The following is a 15,702-nucleotide window of genomic DNA, read 5'->3' on the forward strand; positions in this document are numbered from 1 at the left end:
TTACCGGGTTGCCCTTCGCCCGGGGCCGCTGGGGAGAGACAAGAGAGAGCGAGGGGGACGTTGGGGACATTTGGGGACCCCGATGACATGGGGGGGGCATGGGGGGGACACCCCCAAGTGACACGGGGGACACTGGGGGGGAGGGATGGGGACACTGGGATGGGGACACTGGGGACACTGGGGGGGGAGGGATGGGGACACTGGGGCGACACTGGGGACACTGGGGGGACACGAGGGGTGACCTGGGGACATGTGGGGGATAGAGATGGGGACACGCGGGGTGACATGGGGACACTGGGGGGACACTGGGGGGACACTGGGGGGACACGAGGGGTGACACGAGGGGTGACACGAGGGGTGACACGAGGGGTGACATGGGGACACTGGGGACACTGGGGGGACATGGGGACACTGGGGGGACACAGATGGGGACATGAGGGGTGACATGGGGACACTGGGGGGACACTGGGGGGACACGAGGGGTGACATGGGGACACTGGGGGGGACACTGGGGGGACACTGGGGGGGACACGAGGGGTGGCATGGGGACACCGGGGACACTGGGGGGACACTGGGGACACTGGGGGGACACTGGGGACATGTGGGGGACACGAGGGGTGACATGGGGACACAGGGACACTGGGGGGACACTGGGGGGACACTGGGGGGACACTGGGGACATGTGGAGGACACGAGGGGTGACATGGGGACACCGGGGACACAGATGACACTGGGGGGACACTGGGGACACTGGAGGTGACGGGGGGACACTGGGGACACTGGAGGTGACAAGGGGACACCTGGGTGACAGATGGGGACACGGGGGGACACCTGGGGACACTGGAGGTGACGGGGGGACATGGGGGTGACACGGGGGGGAGGGGACATGGGGGGGAGGGGACACGGGGGAGTGACACGGGGGGGGAGGGGACACGGGGGGGGAGGGGACACGGGGGGGGAGGGGACACGGGGGGGGAGGGGACACGGGGGGGGAGGGGACACGGGTGTCACCTTAGCGGCGCAGACCACGTTGATGCTCTTGTTCCTCCCCGGGAAGAAGTTGATGACCTGCGGGAGGCGAAGGGTTACCGGGGCCTCCCAGTACAGCCCAGTATGGCCCAGTACGGCCCAGTGCAAAGCCAGGCGCTGAATAAGCAATGCCCTGGGGCCTCCCAGTATCCCCAGTCTAGCCCAGTGCCTCCCAGTACGATTCAGTGCAGCCCAGTGCGTGGCAATGCATTGCAGCAGGCGCTGTCCCAGTGCTCCCAGTACAGACCAGTATGGCCCAGTACGGCCCCGTGCAAAGCCAGGCGTTGAATAAGCAATGCCCTGGGGCCTCCCAGTACCCCCAGTCTAGCCCAGTGCCTCCCAGTACGATTCAGTGCAGCCCAGTGCGTGGCAATGCATTGCAGCAGGCGCTGTCCCAGTGCTCCCAGTACAGACCAGTATGGCCCAGTATGGCCCCGTGCAAAGTCAGGCGTTGAATAAGCAATGCCCTGGGGCATCCCAGTATCCCCAGTCTAGCCCAGTGCCTCCCAGTAGGATTCAGTGCAGCCCAGTGCATGGCAATGCATTGCAGCAGGCGCTGTCCCAGTGCTCCCAGTACAGACCAGTATGGCCCAGTGCAAAGCCAGGCGTTGAATAAGCAATGCCCTGGGGCATCCCAGTATCCCCAGTCTAGACCAGTGCCTCCCAGTAGGATTCAGTGCAGCCCAGTGCGTGGCAATGCATTGCAGCAGGCGCTGTCCCAGTGCTCCCAGTACAGCCCAGTATGGCCCAGTGCAAAGTCAGGCGTTGAATAAGCAATGCCCTGGGGCATCCCAGTATCCCCAGTCTAGCCCAGTGCCTCCCAGTACGATTCAGTGCAGACCAGTGCATGGCAATGTATGGCAGCAGGCGCTGTCCCAGTGCTCCCAGTGCCTCCCAGTCCCATTCAACGTGACATTGCAACGCAATGCATGGCAATAGCCCCCTCCCAGTGTCTCCCAGTGCCTCCCAGTCCCATTCAACGTGACATTCCAACGCAATGCACGGCAATAGCCCCTCTCCCAGTGCCTCCCAGTGCCTCCCAGTCCCATTCAACGTGACATTGCAACGCAATGCATGGCAATAGCCCCCTCCCAGTGCCTCCCAGTGCCTCCCAGTCCCATTCAATGTGACATTCCAATGCAATGCATGGCAATAGCCCCCTCCCAGTGCCTCCCAGTGCCTCCCAGTGCCTCCCAGTGCCTCCCAGTGCCATTCAACATGACATTCCAACGCAATGCATGGCAATAGCCCTCTCCCAGTGCCTCCCAGTGCCTCCCAGTGCCTCCCAGTGCCATCCAACGCGACATTGCAACGCAATGCACAGCAATAGCCCCCTCCCAGTTCCTCCCAGTGCCTCCCAGTCCCATTCAACGCGACATTGCAACACAATGCACGGCAATAGCCCCCTCCCAGTGCCTCCCAGTGCCTCCCAGTGCCATACAACGCGACATTGCAACGCAATGCACGGCAATAGCCCCCTCCCAGTGCCTCCCAGTGCCTCCCAGTGCCATACAACGCGACATTGCAACACAATGCACGGCAATAGCCCCCTCCCAGTGCCTCCCAGTGCCATTCAATGTGACACTCCAACGGAATGCATGGCAATAGCCCCCCTCCCAGTTCCTCCCAGTGCCTCCCAGCCCCATTCAACGCGACATTGCAACGCAATGCACGGCAATACCTGCCTCCCAGTGCCTCCCAGTGCCTCCCAGTGCCATTCAACGCGACATTCCAACGCAATGCACGGCAATACCCCCCTCCCAGCGCCTCCCAGTTCCTCCCAGTGCCTCCCAGTCCCATTCAACACGACATTGCAACGCAATGCACGGCAATAGCCCCCTCCCAGTGCCTCCCAGTGCCTCCCAGTCCCATTCAACACGACATTCCAACACAATGCATGGCAATAGCCCCCTCCCAGTGCCTCCCAGTGCCTCCCAGTCCCATTCAACGTGACATTGCAACGCAATGCATGGCAATAGCCCCCTCCCAGTGCCTCCCAGTGCCTCCCAGTCCCATTCAGCATGACATTCCAATGCAATGCATGGCAATAGCCCCCTCCCAGTGCCTCCCAGTGCCTCCCAGTGCCTCCCAGTGCCTCCCAGTGCCATTCAACATGACATTCCAACGCAATGCATGGCAATAGCCCTCTCCCAGTGCCTCCCAGTGCCTCCCAGTGCCTCCCAGTGCCATCCAACGCGACATTGCAACGCAATGCACAGCAACAGCCCCCTCCCAGTTCCTCCCAGTGCCTCCCAGTCCCATTCAACGCGACATTGCAACGCAATGCACGGCAATAGCCCCCTCCCAGTGCCTCCCAGTGCCTCCCAGTGCCATACAACGCGACATTGCAACGCAATGCACGGCAATAGCCCCCTCCCAGTGCCTCCCAGTGCCTCCCAGTGCCATACAACGCGACATTGCAACACAATGCACGGCAATAGCCCCCTCCCAGTGCCTCCCAGTGCCATTCAACATGACATTGCAACGCAATGCACGGCAATAGCCCCCTCCCAGTGCCTCCCAGTGCCTCCCAGTCCCATTCAACGCGACATTCCAACACAATGCATGGTAATACCCTCCTCCCAGTGCCTCCCAGTGCCATTCAATGTGACACTCCAACGGAATGCATGGCAATAGCCCCCCTCCCAGTTCCTCCCAGTGCCTCCCAGCCCCATTCAACGTGACATTGCAACGCAATGCACGGCAATACCTGCCTCCCAGTGCCTCCCAGTGCCTCCCAGTGCCATTCAACGCGACATTCCAACGCAATGCACGGCAATACCCCCCTCCCAGTGCCTCCCAGTTCCTCCCAGTGCCTCCCAGTCCCATTCAACACGACATTGCAACGCAATGCACGGCAATAGCCCCCTCCCAGTGCCTCCCAGTGCCTCCCAGTCCCATTCAACACGACATTGCAACGCAAAGCATGGCAATAGCCCCCCTCCCAGTGCCTCCCAGTGCCTCCCAGTCCCATTCAACACGACATTCCAATGCAATGCATGGCAATAGCCCCCCTCCCAGTGCCTCCCAGTCCCATTCAACACGACATTCCAATGCAATGCATGGCAATACCCGCCTCCCAGTGCCTCCCAGTGCCTCCCAGCTCACCCGGTTGACCTTGATGAGGACGCAGGGTTGGCCGGCGCCGTAGCCGTAGTCGTCAGCGGGCGCCAGCCCGGCGCAGGGCCCCAGCAGGGAGCGGTTGAAGCGACAGGCGCGTTTGGGGTAGTTGGGGACGCTGTCGTCCGGCTGCTCGTTGTAGCGGCCGGGGACGCAGGCGGCGTTGCGGGCGGCCTGCACGCTGTCGTTGTACGCTGCGCCCAGCACCCGCTCGCACCGGCACCGGCACCAGTGCCCGCCCAGTGCCCGCCCAGGAAGGACTGGGGCCCAACCAGTGCCTCCCAGTGCCACCCAGGGGCCTCCCAGTAAGGATTAGGGCCCTCCCAGTATGGACTAGAGCCCTCTCAGGGCATCCCAGTATGGATTAGGTCCTTCCCAGTATGGATTAGGGTCCTCCCAGGGCATCCCAGTGCCACCCAGGGGCCTCCCAGTACGGATTAGGGCCCTCCCAGAACATCCCAGTGCCACCCAGGGGCCTCCCAATATGGACTAGGGCTCACCCAGGGCATCCCAGTATGGATTAGGTCCTTCCCAGTATGGATTAGGGTCCTCCCAGGGCATCCCAGTGCCACCCAGGGGCCTCCCAGTAAGGATTAGGGCCCTCCCAGTATGGACTAGAGCCCTCTCAGGGCCTCCCAGTATGGATTAGGTTCTTCCCAGTATGGATTAGGGTCTTCCCAGGGCATCCCAGTGCCACCCAGGGGCCTCCCAGGGCATCCCAGTATGGATTAGGTCCTTCCCAGTATGGATTAGGGTCCTCCCAGGGCATCCCAGTGCCACCCAGGGGCCTCCCAGTAAGGATTAGGGCCCTCCCAGTATGGACTAGAGCCCTCTCAGGGCCTCCCAGTATGGATTAGGTTCTTCCCAGTATGGATTAGGGTCTTCCCAGGGCATCCCAGTGCCACCCAGGGGCCTCCCAGGGCATCCCAGTATGGATTAGGTCCTTCCCAGTATGGATTAGGGTCCTCCCAGGACATCCCAGTGCCACCCAGGGGCCTCCCAGTAAGGATTAGGGCCCTCCCAGTATGGACTAGAGCCCTCTCAGGGCCTCCCAGTATGGATTAGGTTCTTCCCAGTATGGATTAGGGTCTTCCCAGGGCATCCCAGTGCCACCCAGGGGCCTCCCAGGGCATCCCAGTATGGATTAGGTCCTTCCCAGTATGGATTAGGGTCCTCCCAGGGCATCCCAGTGCCACCCAGGGGCCTCCCAGTAAGGATTAGGGCCCTCCCAGTATGGACTAGAGCCCTCTCAGGGCCTCCCAGTATGGATTAGGTTCTTCCCAGTATGGATTAGGGTCTTCCCAGGGCATCCCAGTGCCACCCAGGGGCCTCCCAGGGCATCCCAGTATGGATTAGGTCCTTCCCAGTATGGATTAGGGTCCTCCCAGGACATCCCAGTGCCACCCAGGGGCCTCCCAGTAAGGATTAGGGCCCTCCCAGTATGGACTAGAGCCCTCTCAGGGCCTCCCAGTATGGATTAGGTTCTTCCCAGTATGGATTAGGGTCTTCCCAGGGCATCCCAGTGCCACCCAGGGGCCGCCCAGTACGGATTAGGGCCCTCCCAGAACATCCCAGTGCCACCCAGGGGCCTCCCAGGGCATCCCAGTATGGATTAGGTCCTTCCCAGTATGGATTAGGGTCTTCCCAGGGCATCCCAGTGCCACCCAGGGGCCGCCCAGTACGGATTAGGGCCCTCCCAGAACATCCCAGTGCCACCCAGGGGCCTCCCAGGGCATCCCAGTATGGATTAGGTCCTTTCCAGTATGGATTAGGGTCCTCCCAGGGCATCCCAGTGCCACCCAGGGGCCTCCCAGTGCCACCCAGGGGCCTCCCAGGGCATCCCAGTATGGATTAGGTCCTTCCCAGTATGGATTAGGGTCCTCCCAGGGCATCCCAGGACTACCCAGGGGCCTCCCAGTATGGATTAGATCCCTCCCAGTATGGATTAGGGCCCTCCCAGGGCATCCCAGTGCCACTCAGGGGCCTCCCAGTATGGATTAGGGCCCTCCCATTAAGGACTAGGGCCCTGCCAGGGCATCCCAGGGTCACTCAGGGGCCTCCCAGTATGGACTACAGTCATCCCAAGGCTGTCCAGTACCTCCCAGTATGGACTAGGGCTCTCCCAGTGCTGCCCAGTGCCTCCCAGTATGGACTAGGGCCCTCCTAGTGCCTCCCAGTATGGACAAGGTCCCTCCCAGTACAACCCAGTCCATTCCAGTGCCCCCTCAGTCTACCCCAGCACCCTCTGATCCCTTCCCAGTGCCCTCCCAGTCCCCTTCCAGCTCTCTCCCAGTTTACCCCAGTGCCCCCCCAACCCCTCCCAGTTCCCTCCCAGTCCACTCACCCTCCAGGAACTGGTGCAGGGCGCGGACGTAGTGACGCCAGGTCTGGCTCTGGGTGACGTTGAAGGTGACGTCCAGCCCCTCGGCGCGCGGGCGGATCATCATCCCTGCGCACGAGGACACGCCTCGCACGGGGGCCTCGCACGGGGGCCTCGCACGGGGGCCTCGCACGAGGACACGCACGGGGGCCTCGCACGGGGACACGCACGGGGGGGGCCTCGCACGGGGGGGGCCTCGCACGGGGGGGGCCTCACCTCGCACGAGGACACACCTCGCACGGGAACCTCGCACGGGGGCCTCGCACGAGGACACGCACGGGGGCCTCGCACGGGGACACGCACGGGGGGGGCCTCGCCTCGCACGGGGGCCTCTCCTCGCACGGGGGCCATGCCTCGCACGGGGGCCTCGCCTCGCACGGGGGCCACGCCTCGCACGGGAACCTCGCACGGGGGCCACGCCTCGCACGAGGGACACGCACGGGGGCCACGCCTCGCACGAGGGACACGCACGGGGGCCACGCCTCGCACGGGAACCTCGCACGGGGGCCACGCACGGGGGCCTCACCTCACACGAGGGACACGCCTCGCACGAGGGACCTCGCACGGGGGCCTCGCCTCGCACGAGGGACACGCCTCGCACGAGGGACCTCGCACGGGGGCCTCGCCTCGCACGAGGGACCTCGCACGGGGGCCTCGCCTCGCACGAGGGACACGCCTCGCACGGCCCCTGCATGCGGCTTGCATGGGGGCTGCTCGCCTCGCACGAGGGCCTCGCACGAGGACACGCCTGGGACGAGGACACGCCTGGCACGAGGACACGCCTGGCACGAGGAACATGCTGCTTGCACGGGGGCTGTATGCCTCGCACGAGGGCCTCGCACGAGGACACGCCTGGGACGAGGACACGCCTCACATGAGGAACATGCTGCTTGCACGAGGGCCTCGCACGAGGACACGCCTTGCGTGGCCCCTGCATGCTGCTTGCACGGGGGCTACACGCCTCGCACGAGGGCCTCGCACGAGGACACGCCTGGCATGGGGAACACGCTACTTGCACGGGGGCGGCTCGCCTCGCACGAGGGGCTTGCACGCCCCCTCCGAGCTTCGCACGCTGCTTGTGCACCCCTTGCACGCCCCCCGCCCTCCCAGTTGCACGAGGGTTGCACTGGGCTCGCGCCCCTCACACGACGTGTAGCAGCCGTGCAAGGCGCGCCAGCCGTGCAACACAACAGCGGGCCCTCGTGCAAGCCCTCGTGCAAGGGGGTGTAGGGGGTGGGGGAGGCCGCCCGTTACACGCCCTCCGCTGTGCAATGCCGCAGTGAGGACCCTTGTGCAAGCCCTCGTGCAAGGGGCTCCTCGTGCAAACCCTCGTGCGAGGGACCCCTCCTGCAATGCCCAGTGCACCCCAAGGGTGACGAGGCCGCCCATCGCCCACCCACCCCCTTCATCACCCCCCCCACCAGCCCCCACCCAAAGTCCCTCGTACAAGCGACCCCTTGTGCAAACCCTCGTGCAAACCCTCGTGCGAGGGACCCCTCGTGCAATGCCCAGTGCACTCCAAGGGTGACGAGGCCACCCATCGCCCACCCACCCCCTTCATCACCTCCCCCACCAGCCCCCACCCGAAGCCCCTCGTGCAAACCCTCGTGCGAGGGACCCCTCGTGCAAACCTTCGTGCGAGGGACCCCTTGTGCGAGGCCCAGTTCACCCCAAGGGTGACAAGGCCGCCCATCGCCCACCCACCCCCTTCATCACCCCCCACCACCAGCCCCCACCCAAAGCCCCTCGTACAAGCGATCCCTCGTGCAAACCCTCGTGCAAACCCTCGTGCGAGGGACCCCTCGTGCAAACCCTCCTGCGAGGGACCCCTCCTGCAATGCCCAGTGCACTCCAAGGGTGACGAGGCCGCCCATTGCCCACCCACCCCCTTCATCATCCCCCACCACCAGCCCCCACCCAAGGTCCCTTGTGCAAACCCTCGTGCAAGGGACCCCTCGTGCAAATCCTCGTGCAAGGGACCCCTCGTGCGAGGCCCAGTTCACCCCAAGGGTGACAAGGCCGCCCATCGCCCACCCACCCCCTTCATTACCCCCCCCACCAGCCCCCACCCAAAGCCCCTCGTACAAGCGACCCCTCGTGCAAACCCTCGTGCAAACCCTTGTGCGAGGGACCCCTCCTGCAATGCCCAGTGCACTCCAAGGGTGACGAGGCCGCCCATCGCCCACCCACCCCCTTCATCACCTCCCCCACCAGCCCCCACCCGAAGCCCCTCGTGCAAACCCTCGTGCGAGGGACCCCTCGTGCAAACCCTCGTGCGAGGGACCCCTCGTGCAATGCCCAGTGCACTCCAAGGGTGACGAGGCCGCCCATTGCCCACCCACCCCCTTCATCACCCCCCCCCACCAGCCCCCACCCAAGGTCCCTTGTGCAAACCCTCGTGCGAGGGACCCCTCGTGCAAACCCTCGTGCAAGAGACCCCTCGTGCGAGGCCCAGTTCACCCCAAGGGTGACAAGGCCGCCCATCGCCCACCCACCCCCTTCATCACCCCCCCCCACCAGCCCCCACCCAAAGTCCCTCGTACAAGCGACCCCTCGTGCAAACCCTCGTGCAAACCCTCGTGCGAGGGACCCCTCCTGCAATGCCCAGTGCACTCCAAGGGTGACGAGGCCGCCCATCGCCCACCCACCCCCTTTGTCACCCCCCTCACCAGCCCCCACCCAAAGCCCCTCGTGCAAACCCTCGTGCGAGGGACCCCTCGTGCAAACCCTCGTGCAAGGGACCCCTCGTGCGAGGCCCAGTTCACCCCAAGGGTGACGAGGCCGCCCATCGCCCACCCACCCCCTTCATCACCCCCCCCACCAGCCCCCACCCAAAGCCCCTCGTGCAAACCCTCGTGCGAGGGACCTCTCGTGCAAACCCTCGTGCAAACCCTCATGTGAGGGACCCCTCGTGCAATGCCCAGTTCACTCCAGGGGCGACGAGGCCGCCCATCGCCCACCCACCCCCTTCATCACCCCCCACCACCAGCCCCCACCCAAGGTCCCTCGTGCAAACCCTCGTGCGAGGGACCCCTCGTGCAAACCCTCGTGCAAGGGACCCCTCGTGCAATGCCCAGTGCACCCCAAGGGTGACGAGGCCGCCCATCGCCCACCCACCCCCTTCATCACCCCCCCCACCAGCCCCCACCCGAAGCCCCTCGTACAAGCGACCCCTTGTGCAAACCCTCGTGCAAACCCTCGTGCGAGGGACCCCTCGTGCAAACCCTCGTGCGAGGGACCCCTCCTGCAATGCCCAGTTCACCCCAAGGGTGACAAGGCCGCCCATCGCCCACCCACCCCCTTCATCACCTCCCCCACCAGCCCCCACCCGAAGCCCCTCGTGCAAACCCTCGTGCGAGGGACCCCTCGTGCAAACCCTCGTGCAAACCCTCGTGCGCACCGGGGGTGACGAGCCGGTCCTGGTACTTGGGGACGTGGGGGTCGACGCTCTGCAGCATCACCCACATGGTGAGGGCAAAGAGCCCGGCCAGGAACCCGTAGAAAACCAAGTAGAAGAGCAGGATCAGGCCTGGGGGGGGGGTAAAAAGGGGTTCATTACCCCCCAAAATGCCCCCCCCAGGGGGTAAATACCCCCCCCAGGGTCAAAGACCCCCCCAAAATTGCCCCCCCCCTCCCCCCAGGTCAAGTAACCCCCAAAAATGCCCATATCCCCCCAAATAAACCCCTTTAGAAAAGGAGGATTGGGTCGAGGGGGGGTAAAAAGGGGTTCATTACCCCCCAAAATGCCCCCCCCAGGGGGTAAATACCCCCCCCCAGGGTCAAAGACCCCCCCAAAATTGCCCCCCCCCTCCCCCCAGGTCAAGCACCCCCAAAAATGCCCATATCCCCCCAAATAAACCCCTTTAGAAAAGGAGGATTGGGTCGGGGGGGGTAAAAAGGGGTTCATTACTCCCCAAAATGCCCCCCCCAGGGGGTAAATACCCCCCCAAGGTCAAAGACCCCCCCAAAATTGCCCCCCCCCCCCCCACGGTCAAGCACCCCCAAAAATGTCGGTGTCCCCCCAAATAAACCCCTTTAGAAAAGGAGGATCCATAGGGGGGTAAATATGGGGGGGGGGGTTAATACCTCCCCCCCAAAACTGCCCCCATGACATCAAATGCCCCCCAAAACTGCCCCCCCAAGCCTTAAAGACCCCCCAAAAGTGCCTCGATGACATTAAATACCCCCAAAAGTGCCCTGAACCCTCTAAATGCCCCCCCAAAAGTGCCCCCCCAGCCCTAAAGACCCCCCAAAACTGCTCCGATGACATTAAATACCCCCCAAAACTGCCCTGAACCCCCCAAATACCCCCCAAAACTGCCCCGATGACATCAAATACCCCCCAAAACTGCCCCACAGCCCCAAATGCCCCCCCCAAAACTGCTCCAATATCATCAAATACCCCCTAAAACTACCCCGAACCCCCAAATCCCCCCAAAAGTGCCCCGATGACATCAAATATCCCCTCAAACTGCCCTGAACCCCCCAAATCTGCTCTCAGAGCCCCCCCAAATACCCACGAAATGGCCCCAATTATATTAAATACCCCCCAAAACTGCCCTGAACCCTCTAAATGCCCCCTAAAAGTGCCCCCCCGAGCCCTAAAGACCCCCCAAAAGTGCCCTGATGACATTAAATACCCCCCAAAACAACTAAAAATCCCCAAAACTGCCCCGATGACATCTAAGAGCCCCCCCAAAACTGCCCCGAAGCCTCTAAATGCCCCCCCAAATTGCCCCCCAACCCCAAATGCCCCCCCCAAACTGCTCCAATATCAAATACCCCCTAAAACTGCCCTGAACCCCCAAATACCCCCCAAAAGTGCCCCATTAACATTAAAGACCCCCCAAAACTGCCCTGAACACCTCAAATATCCCCCAAAACTGCCCCCCGAGCCCTAAAGACCCCCCAAAAGTGCCCCATTAACATTAAAGACCCCCCAAAACTGCCCTGAACACCTCGAATATCCCCCAAAACTGCCCCCCGAGCCCTAAAGACCCCCCAAAAGTGCCCCGATGACATTAAATACCCCCCAAAACAACTAAAAATCCCCCAAACTGCCCCGCTGACATCTAACAGCCCCCCAAAACTGCCCCGAAGCCTCTAAATGTCCCCCAAAACTGCTCAAATATAATCAAATACCCCCTAAAATTGCCCTGAACCCCCAAATACCCATGAAATGGCCCCGATGACACCAAATACCCTCAAGAATTGCCCTGAACAATTCAAATGCCCCCCAAAAGTGCCCCCGAGCCCTAAAGACCCCCCAAAAGTGCCCCGATGACATCAAATACCCCCTCAAACTGCCCTGAACCCCCCAAATATCCTCTCAGAGTCCCCCAAATACCCATGAAATTGCCCCAATAACATCAAATAGCCCCCCAAAACCACCCCCAAAAGCAGAAACACCCCCCAAACCGGCCCCACCAGCTCCAAATGTCCCCCCTCAAAACTACAAAGCCCCCCAAAATATCCTCCAAACCAGCCCTGAACCCCCCCCAAATCCTCCCCTGGACCCCCCCAAACCCTCCCCCTGCACCAGTCCCCAAATCTCCTTCGCTCCCCCCAATACCAAACCCACTCCTGGATCTCCCCCCCCCCCCAAACCTTCCAGACACCCCCAAATCCCTTCTGTACCCCTCAAATGCCCCCACCTGCCCTCCAAATGTCCCCAGATCTCCCCAAATCCCCCCCCCAACCCCCTAAATCCCCCCGAGCCCCCCCCAAATCCCTACCAGAGCCATCTGTCCCTGCTAAGCAGGGGGGTCCCTGGGCTATGGGGGTCCCCATCTGCCTGTCTGCAAATTGGGGGGGGGTCCCCTGGGTATGGGGGGGGGGTGTCCATCTGGTCATGGCCCCCCCCCCGGGGGGGGGGGGGTGTCCCCCGTCTCTCCCATCCCCCAACCCAGACCGTGACCTACTTTTGCAGCCACAGCGCGACAGATGGGGGGGGGGGGGCACAACCTGCCCCCCCTCAAGCTGCCCACTTGGCACCCCCAAATTGTCCCCCCCCCCCCCATTGCAGCCTCATTTGAGGGAGCCTGTAGCCCCATCCTCAACTGCACCCCGAAAAGGGGGGGGTTTTCTATGCAGCCCCCTCCCATTGCACCGTCGTCCCCCCCCAAAAGCAGCCTTAAAATTGGGGGGGTCCCCAATTGCAACCCAATAGGGGGGTCCCTATGCAGCCCCCCCCCCCAAGTTGCACCCATATGGGGGGGCTCTAAGCAAATGCCCTTTTTGAGGGGGGTCTTTATGCAGCCCCCCCCCCGATTGCACCCATATGGGGGGGGTCCCTATATAATCCCCCCTCCCCATCGCACCCATATTGGGGTGGGGGTCCCCAATGCAACCCCATTGCACCCATAGGGGGAGGTCCCTATACAACTCCCTCCTGTTGCACCCCTGGGTGGGGGGGTTCCTATAGAACCCCCTGCCGCTGCACCCCTATTGGGGGGGGGTCCCCTATGGAAACCTATGGATACCGCATCCATATTGGGGGCCCCTATATAAGCCCCCCCTCAATTGTATCCTTTTTGGGGGGGGTCCCCTATGAAACTCACCCTCCTATTGCACCCATATAGGGGGTCCCTATGCAACCCCCCCCAACTCCATTGCACCCATATGGGGGGGGTCCCCATGCAACCCCTCCCCTTTGCACCTCTATGGGGGGGGTCCCAATACCCCCCCAATTGCACCCATATGGGGGGGACCTTCAGTTACATGCTGTTAGGGGGGGTTCCCCCAAAAGCACCCCCATAAGGGGGGTGCTCTGCAACCTCTCACGGCACCCCCAATTACGGGGGTCCCTATGCAACCTCCCCATTGCACCCTAGGGATGCTTCCCCCCATTGCAACCCCCAAACTGGGGGGGGGTGGGGGGTGTATGTCCCCAGCAGCCCCCCTGCCCCCAGACTTACCCCAACTGGTGCCTGTTCTGCCCAGGAACTGGCGGCTCCGCGGGTCCCACACGAAGGCCCGCCACTCCGCCAACATCTGCCCGCAGCTCCGCTTCTCCTTGTCGCGAGCCATGTGGGGGGCTCCGCCGCGCTTCCCACCCCCCCCACCCCGCTGCTCCCCGTTATCGCTCCGCTCCGCTCCGCCCGCCCCGGGACTCGAACCCGCGACTCTCCGCTACTGCCCGCCGCGCTGCCTTATATCCCCTCGGAGCTCCGCCCCTCCGGGGCTGCGCCACGCCTCCTAAAGCCGCCGCGCCACGCCCCTTATGCTAATAGCGCGTTCTAAAGACCCCCTGTGCCACGCCCCCGCCCCGCGCCACGCCCCCTACGCGAATAGAACATTCTGAATCCACCTCGCCCCGCCCCTATGCTAATGAGGGAGGGCGGAGCGTCCTGCGGCGGTTCCCACCGTCCCCCATTGAGAGATTTGGGACGGGGGGGGGGGGGTTTGGGGGGGGGTCTTAAAGGGCCCGCGCAGAGGAGCGTGGTCAGAGGGGGAGCTAGAGGGACAGTGGGGGATACTGGGAGCACTGGGGTGTAACTGGGAGGTATTTGGAGCCTTGGGGGATAACTGGGAGCTCTCGAGGAAGGTTACTGGGAGCACTGGGGGATAACGGGGAATTCGGTCTGGGGTAACTGGGAGCACTGGGGGATAACAGGGAATTCGGTGTGGGGTAACTGGGAGCACTGGGGTGTTACAGGGGGGGTTTACTGGGAACCCTGGGGGGTTATTGGGGGCACTGTGGGGTCACAGGAGGTACTGGGGAGGGTTACTGGGAGGACTAGGGAGTTACTAGGGGATAACTGGGAGCCCTGGAGGGTTACTGGGAGCCCTGGGGGGGAGTTCTGGGAGCACTAGGGGGTTACTGGGGGATAACTGGGAGCCCTGGAGGGTTACTGGGAGCCCTGGGGGGGAGTTCTGGGAGCACTAGGGGGTTACTGGGGGATAACTGGGAGCCCTGAAGGGTTACTGGCGGCACCAGGGGGTTACTGGGGGATAACTGGGAGCCCTGGAGGGTTACTGGGAGTACTAGGGGATTACTGGAGGATAACTGGGAGTCCTGGAGGGTTACTGGGAGCCCTGGTGGGGGGTTACTGAGAGCACCAGGGAGTTATTGGGAGATGACTGGGAGCCCTGGAGGGTTACTGGCAGCACTGGGGGGTTACTGGGAGTACTAGGGGATTACTGGGGAATAACTGGGAGCCCTGGAGGGTTATTGGGAGCCCTGGAGAGGGTTACTGGGGGATAACTGGGAGCCTGGAAGGGTTACTGGCGGCACTGGGGGGTTACTGGGAGTACTAGGGGATTACTGGGGGATAACTGGGAGCCCTGGAGGGGGTTACTGGGAGGACTAGGGGGTTACTGGGGGGATAACTGGGAGCCCTGGAGGGGGTTACTGGGGGGATAACTGGGAGCCCTGGAGGGTTACTGGGAGCACTAGGGGATTACTGGGAGCCCTGGGAAGTTACTGGGAGTCCTGGTGGGGGGTTACTGGGAGCCCTGGGGAGTTACTGGGAGTACTGGGGAATCACTGGGAGGTTACTGGCAGCGCTGGGGAGCGGTTACTGGGAGCACTGGGAGGGGTGACTGGGTGCCCTTGGACCACCCGGGCTCATCTCTCCTCGCCTGCTTATTAACGAAGGGGCGGGGCTAAAGAGAGGGGCGGGGCCTGAGGGGGGAGGTCACCCGGGGTCAAGGATGTGGGGAGAAGCCCCCCCCCCCACCCCCGCACCCCCCCCCCCGCAGGGGGACCCACGCACGACGGGGCCCCGCGGAATGCAGCAGCCCCGGCCCCGCTCCCAGTTTCCCCAGTCCCAAACTGGTCGGACTGGTCCAGCCAGAACCGGAGGCGGGGGGGGGGTTCACACAGATGCCTGGGGACACCCCCACCCCCCCCCCATCCCATCCCCCACCCGTGGGGGGGGCGGGGGGGCACCCACGCGTGCCCGGCCGAGCGCTCCGGGCTCCCCGGTAACGGCTCGTCCCGCCGGGCAGCGGCAGCCAACGCCGCCCCCCCCCGGGCCCCTGGGGACATTGGGGGGGGTCCCCGGATATTGGGGGGGGTCCCCGGATATTGGGGGGGTCCTCGGATGTTGGGGGGGGTCCCCTGGGGACATTGGGGGGGGTCCCCGGGCATTGGGGGGTCCCCTGGGGACTTTGGGGGGGTCCCCGGGCATTGGGGGGGGTCGCTTGGGGACATTGGGGGGGTCCCCGGA

General features: G+C 63.5%; 1 protein-coding gene across 1 annotated transcript; it reads right to left on the reverse strand.

Annotated features, from left to right (window-relative positions):
* ATP1B2 (ATPase Na+/K+ transporting subunit beta 2) lies at positions 1–13,653 on the reverse strand. Its single transcript, XM_075135063.1, has 6 exons — positions 13,447–13,653; positions 9,930–10,058; positions 6,494–6,598; positions 4,138–4,343; positions 986–1,068; positions 1–28 (listed from the first exon to the last, which is right to left on the reverse strand). Exons 1-6 carry the CDS (start codon positions 13,556–13,558, stop codon positions 1–3), a joined length of 663 nt encoding a protein of 220 aa, XP_074991164.1. The 5' UTR covers positions 13,559–13,653.
* Between the last annotated feature and the right edge of the window lie 2,049 nt (positions 13,654–15,702).

Source organism: Calonectris borealis, chromosome 36 (assembly GCF_964195595.1).
Source record: "Calonectris borealis chromosome 36, bCalBor7.hap1.2, whole genome shotgun sequence".
NCBI lineage: Eukaryota > Metazoa > Chordata > Aves > Procellariiformes > Procellariidae > Calonectris > Calonectris borealis.